The sequence below is a fragment of the Propithecus coquereli genome, unplaced genomic scaffold (genome assembly GCF_000956105.1).
Source record: "Propithecus coquereli isolate 6110/MARCELLA unplaced genomic scaffold, Pcoq_1.0 Scaffold501, whole genome shotgun sequence".
NCBI classification, from domain to species: Eukaryota; Metazoa; Chordata; class Mammalia; order Primates; family Indriidae; genus Propithecus; species Propithecus coquereli.
The window spans coordinates 112,148-117,259 of record NW_012150853.1 but is presented as its reverse complement, the minus strand read 5'-3'; the positions used below and the strand labels follow the sequence as shown (position 1 = coordinate 117,259).

At 58.9% G+C, this 5,112-nt stretch overlaps 1 protein-coding gene across 1 annotated transcript; it reads left to right on the top strand.

Moving 5' to 3' along the window:
- Positions 1 to 637: 637 nt before the first annotated feature.
- ACTG1 (actin gamma 1) lies at positions 638 to 3,440 on the top strand. The gene is made up of 6 exons (XM_012656364.1): positions 638 to 753; positions 1,045 to 1,173; positions 1,268 to 1,507; positions 1,788 to 2,226; positions 2,328 to 2,509; positions 2,601 to 3,440. The coding sequence occupies exons 2-6, from the start codon at positions 1,051 to 1,053 to the stop codon at positions 2,742 to 2,744; spliced, it is 1,128 nt and encodes a 375-aa protein (XP_012511818.1). The 5' UTR covers positions 638 to 753; positions 1,045 to 1,050; the 3' UTR covers positions 2,745 to 3,440.
- The last annotated feature ends 1,672 nt before the right edge of the window (positions 3,441 to 5,112 follow it).

The window sequence follows — 5,112 nt, the reverse complement described above, 5'->3', positions numbered from 1 at the left end:
AGGACTGGAAGGTCATTTGGAAAGTCAGAATTCCCTTGCCCTATCTCAGTTTCCCTACAACGTCCACAGGTGACCAGACTGAAACAAAGCCCCCCCGCCAACTGCCCCCTCAGTGGATAAGGCGGTGGGGTGAGGACCCGCAGCCCCTTCCCTTCGCCACCGCGGCGAGGCGGACGGCTCCCCGCAGCTACCCCGCACCTCCGGGCTCGGCTCCGGGAGGGGACCCCGCCCCGCCCCTGCCACGGCTCCGCACCCGCGCGGGGATCCGCCCTTGCAGCCTAGGCGCCCTGCAGAGCACGAAGGGAATGTGCGCGGGGAGCGTCCTGGAGAGCGAAGCCCCCAGCGGGGCCGGGCCGCGGGGACTCACCCCAGCTCGAGGCCCCGCCCGCCCTGGGCAAGGCAGTTTCGGGGCGCAGCCGGGCCCCCCCCACCGCGCGCAGTACCGGGCCGGCCACCCCGCGGCCCTCCCGGCGACCCCCGCGGGCGCCCCGGCCGCCCCGCCCGCCCGCGCAGGGTCTCCGGCGAGCGGGGGCGGCGCGGGCCGGGACCCCACGTGTCCCTGCCGGGAGGGCCAATGGACGCCCGGCTTTCGGCAAGATCGCCATATATGGCTATGTTCTGGGGCCGCGCGCGCCGCCGGGCCGCGCGCGCGCCCCGCTTCCGCTTAAATAGCGGCGGGGGAGGCGGCGCTCGGTCTCACTCGCCGCCGCCAGCCCGCGCTCCGCGTCCTCCTGCCGCTCCGCTCCTCCGCCGGTAAGCGCCCCGCGCCGCCCGCACCCGGCCCCCGCCAGGCCCGAGCGGACGCCGCGCCCGTCGTCCCCGGACCCGGGAGGCCGATCCCTCGCCCCGGGAGGCCGCGCCGCGACAAAGGGTGGTCCCGGCGGGGGAACTCAGGGCGGAGCCCCGGCCGCAGTGCGGACCCGCGAACGGGGCGTTACAAGGAAGGCTGGGCTGTCGGTTCCAGACGGTTGCTCCTGCGGGGGGCGGCGGGTCCTCGGGCCGGGGAGAAGGTCCCCTCGCCTAAGTCGGTAACTGCCCCGGCAGATCGCCATGGAAGAGGAAATCGCTGCGCTCGTCATTGACAATGGCTCCGGCATGTGCAAAGCTGGCTTTGCTGGGGACGACGCCCCCCGAGCCGTGTTCCCCTCCATCGTCGGCCGCCCCCGGCACCAGGTGAGTAGGGGGCGCCCCGCTGCTCCTCGGTCCCCAGGTGCTGGCGCGGCCCGCGCGCTGGGGGGGCGGCGAGCCTGACGGCCCCCCTCCGCAGGGCGTGATGGTGGGCATGGGCCAGAAGGACTCGTACGTGGGCGACGAGGCCCAGAGCAAGCGCGGCATCCTGACCCTGAAGTACCCCATCGAGCACGGCATCGTCACCAACTGGGACGACATGGAGAAGATTTGGCACCACACCTTCTACAACGAGCTGCGCGTGGCCCCCGAGGAGCACCCGGTGCTGCTGACTGAGGCCCCTCTGAACCCCAAGGCCAACAGAGAGAAGATGACCCAGGTAAGGCCGGGCCGGACGCTCAGCCGCCGCCCATTTTTCGCAAGTCATTTTCTTCTGCTCGGCCTCGTTTTCCGGATTTTCAAGTATTTCTCTCGCTGTTTCCAGGGTTCTGTTCCTCTTCTGGCATTTCCTCCCTGAAGCCTCCAGGTTTCTCGTTTGGTTTCTGCCTGCGTTCTTTTCTTTCTCCACACATCACACTGGCATGCTGGCATGTTGTGCTGTGAGCATGGGGTGGCCGCGGGTCTCTGCCTCTGACTGAGCGGCCCTTGTCCTTTCCCAGATCATGTTTGAGACGTTCAACACCCCAGCCATGTACGTGGCCATCCAGGCCGTGCTGTCCCTGTACGCCTCTGGTCGCACCACTGGCATTGTCATGGACTCTGGAGACGGGGTCACCCACACGGTGCCCATCTACGAGGGGTACGCTCTCCCCCACGCCATCCTGCGTCTGGACCTGGCTGGCCGGGACCTGACGGACTACCTCATGAAGATCCTCACGGAGCGCGGCTACAGCTTCACCACCACGGCCGAGCGGGAGATCGTGCGTGACATCAAGGAGAAGCTGTGCTACGTCGCCCTGGACTTCGAGCAGGAGATGGCCACGGCCGCGTCCTCCTCCTCCTTGGAGAAGAGCTACGAGCTGCCCGACGGCCAGGTCATCACCATCGGCAACGAGCGGTTCCGGTGTCCAGAGGCGCTCTTCCAGCCGTCCTTCCTGGGTAGGTGTCTAGATGGGGGCGTGAGTTAAGGGCCTCCCTGTCTCAGCGCGGAAGACACCTTGGGTGACACAGGACCACTAAGGGACGGTTTTGCCCCCTAGGTATGGAGTCCTGCGGCATCCACGAGACGACCTTCAACTCCATCATGAAGTGCGACGTGGACATCCGCAAGGACCTCTACGCCAACACGGTGCTGTCTGGGGGCACCACCATGTACCCGGGCATCGCCGACAGGATGCAGAAGGAGATCACCGCCCTGGCGCCCAGCACCATGAAGATCAAGGTGAGCTGCGTGGCGGGTGGCGTGCTTGGCGGGGGAGGCCTTGCCCGGGAGGAGGCGGTGCGAGCTGAGGCCGCCCTGGCTGTCTTCGCAGATCATCGCGCCCCCTGAGCGCAAGTACTCGGTGTGGATCGGCGGCTCCATCCTGGCCTCGCTGTCCACCTTCCAGCAGATGTGGATCAGCAAGCAGGAGTACGATGAGTCCGGGCCCTCCATCGTCCACCGCAAATGCTTCTAGATGGACTGTGAGCAGATGCGTAGCATTTGCTGCATGAGTTGGTTCCGAAGTATCGATTTGCTCTGGCAAATGTGCACACCTCATGCTAGCCTCACGAAACTGGAATAAGCCTTTGAAAAGAAATTTGTCCTTGAAGCTTGTATCTGGTATCAGCACTGGATTGTAGAACTTGTTGCTGATTTTGACCTTGTATTCAAGTTTACTGTTCCCTTGATTGTTTAATACCCTGTACATGTCTTTGATTTGAACCCTTAAGACCTGTGGCTCAGTCACCTCGTGGCTGAGGTGAGAACATGCTTGAAGGGGAATCTGGCCAGCAGCTCGGTGTGTGCAGGGTGTCCGTGCTTCAGAGCTGACCATTCCGCGATGTCTCTGGGGGCCGGCAAGAGTCCTGAACCAGTCCTCTCTGTCTTGCCGGTCTAGCAGGGTTTGGAGGAGTCCAAGCCTGAGGGACCCAGTTTTCCTGTCTTACCTGATGTTTTCCTGTGGGATCACCACGGGCAGTTACTTGGCTTGAGTTGGAAGCAGTTTGCATTTACACCTGTAAATTTATTCATCCTTTTAATTTATGTAAGGTTTTTGTACGCAATTCTCAATTCTTTAAGAGATGACAAATTTTGGTTTTCTACTGTTACGTGAAAACATTAGGCCCCAGCAACACGTCATTGTGTAAGGAAAATAAAAGTGCTGCAGTAAACTGGCTGGCTCCTGTCTGGGGAGTGGCTGGGAGGGCTGGCTGGGCACTGCTGAGCTTGGCTTCAGGGACTTGAGTAATTCCCAGTTTTAAGAGCAAGGAGGCATAGTCAGTTTGGCTGCTGGAATTTACTGAGTACCAACTGCTGCAGGAGCTGACGTCAGATAAAGCCTATCTGTACCTGGGAAAGGTTTCGAAGGCTGTGTTGCCGAGAAGTGCTTGGAGCCACGAAGAGCTCAAGTAGGGGCACACAGGACTGGACGTGGCTTGTAGACTTAAGTTTTAAGGATTAAATAGCGCTTGATTACTGTGTCCTAAGATGGTAGGTGTGTCACCTGCTATGAGCCTGGTCCCTGAGTGCTGCGGCCGTGCCGTCCTGTGGTCAGGGCGGGTGGGAGTGGCTGAGTGTCAGGGTGGACCCTGCTTTTCTGCAGCCATTCACATTTCAAACTTGATCCTTTGGAGGTTGGGTCAGGGAGGTAAGATCTCTTTACAAGATTGAAATTGAAAAAGTGTAAGGATTTGGAAGAACATAGGAAAGCTTTTATATTAAGGCGGGTCAGGGGGCTGTTTCTGCTCCTGTTCCCTGTCCCTTTAATAGCCGCAGAAGACAGGTGGCTTCTCTGGGGGCACACTGCCTGCGCCCGTCCTGTCCACCCCTCCTGGCGCTGGGGCCAGTGGGCAAGTCCCTCAACTCCGTGCACAGAGGCCAGTGCCGATTCCCCACAGCTGGTATGTTCCGGAAACAGGTGCCATGTGTTAGCCCTGGTTCCCTTCTGTGGTGGAGCAAGCTTTCTGCAGTATGGACCACACTGGCCTTTTTTTGTGGTGCTTTAGGGACAGCAAGCAGATGAAGGTACATAGTGTGAGGTTTGAGATCTGCGGAAGGGAGGCGGGTTACAGTGACACCCTGCCCTCACCCTGCCCCCAGCCTTCTCGAGGGTTTGTGGATGTCACCTCAGGCCGGGGTGGAAAATCTCATGTATGTGGCAAATGCTGCCTTTGTCAGCAACTTCTCTGGGTGGTTCTGAGCTGAGTGCACCAAAGTGCTAAGCTTTGAGACAGGAGATGGAGCTTCAGGGGAAAAGACATCAGCTGTAGCTACCATGACTTAAAACCGCATCTGCTTAAAGCAAGATAGGAATAGTTTTTGCCTACCACTATACAAAAAAATCATCAGCAAAGTTAACAGGTACCTGGGAAGAAGTGTCTTCAAAGTCTAAAACAGGAGTTTAGGTTAGAATATGCAAAAACTGCAGATCAGAAGTCAGGAAATTCTATAGAAAAATGGGAAAAGCGTCTGAATAGGCAACTTAACAGAAGAAACCTGGAAGGCTAACAAGATGGATGCTCATTAACACGAGGCATCAGAAAATGCAAATTAAAACAAATTAGGGGCCGGGCGCAGTGGCTCATGCCTGTAATCCTAGCACTCTGGGAGGCCAACACGGGTGGATCGCTCAAAGTCAGGAGTTCCAAACCAGCCTGAGCAAGAGGGAGACCCCCGTCTCTACTAAAAATAGAAAGAAATTATCTGGATAACTAAAAAAATATATATATATATATATGTATATATATAGAAAAATTAGCCGGGCATGGTGGCGCATGCCTGTAGTCCCAGCTACTCGGGAGGCTGAGGCAGGAGGATCGCTTGAGCCCAGGAGTTTGAGGTTG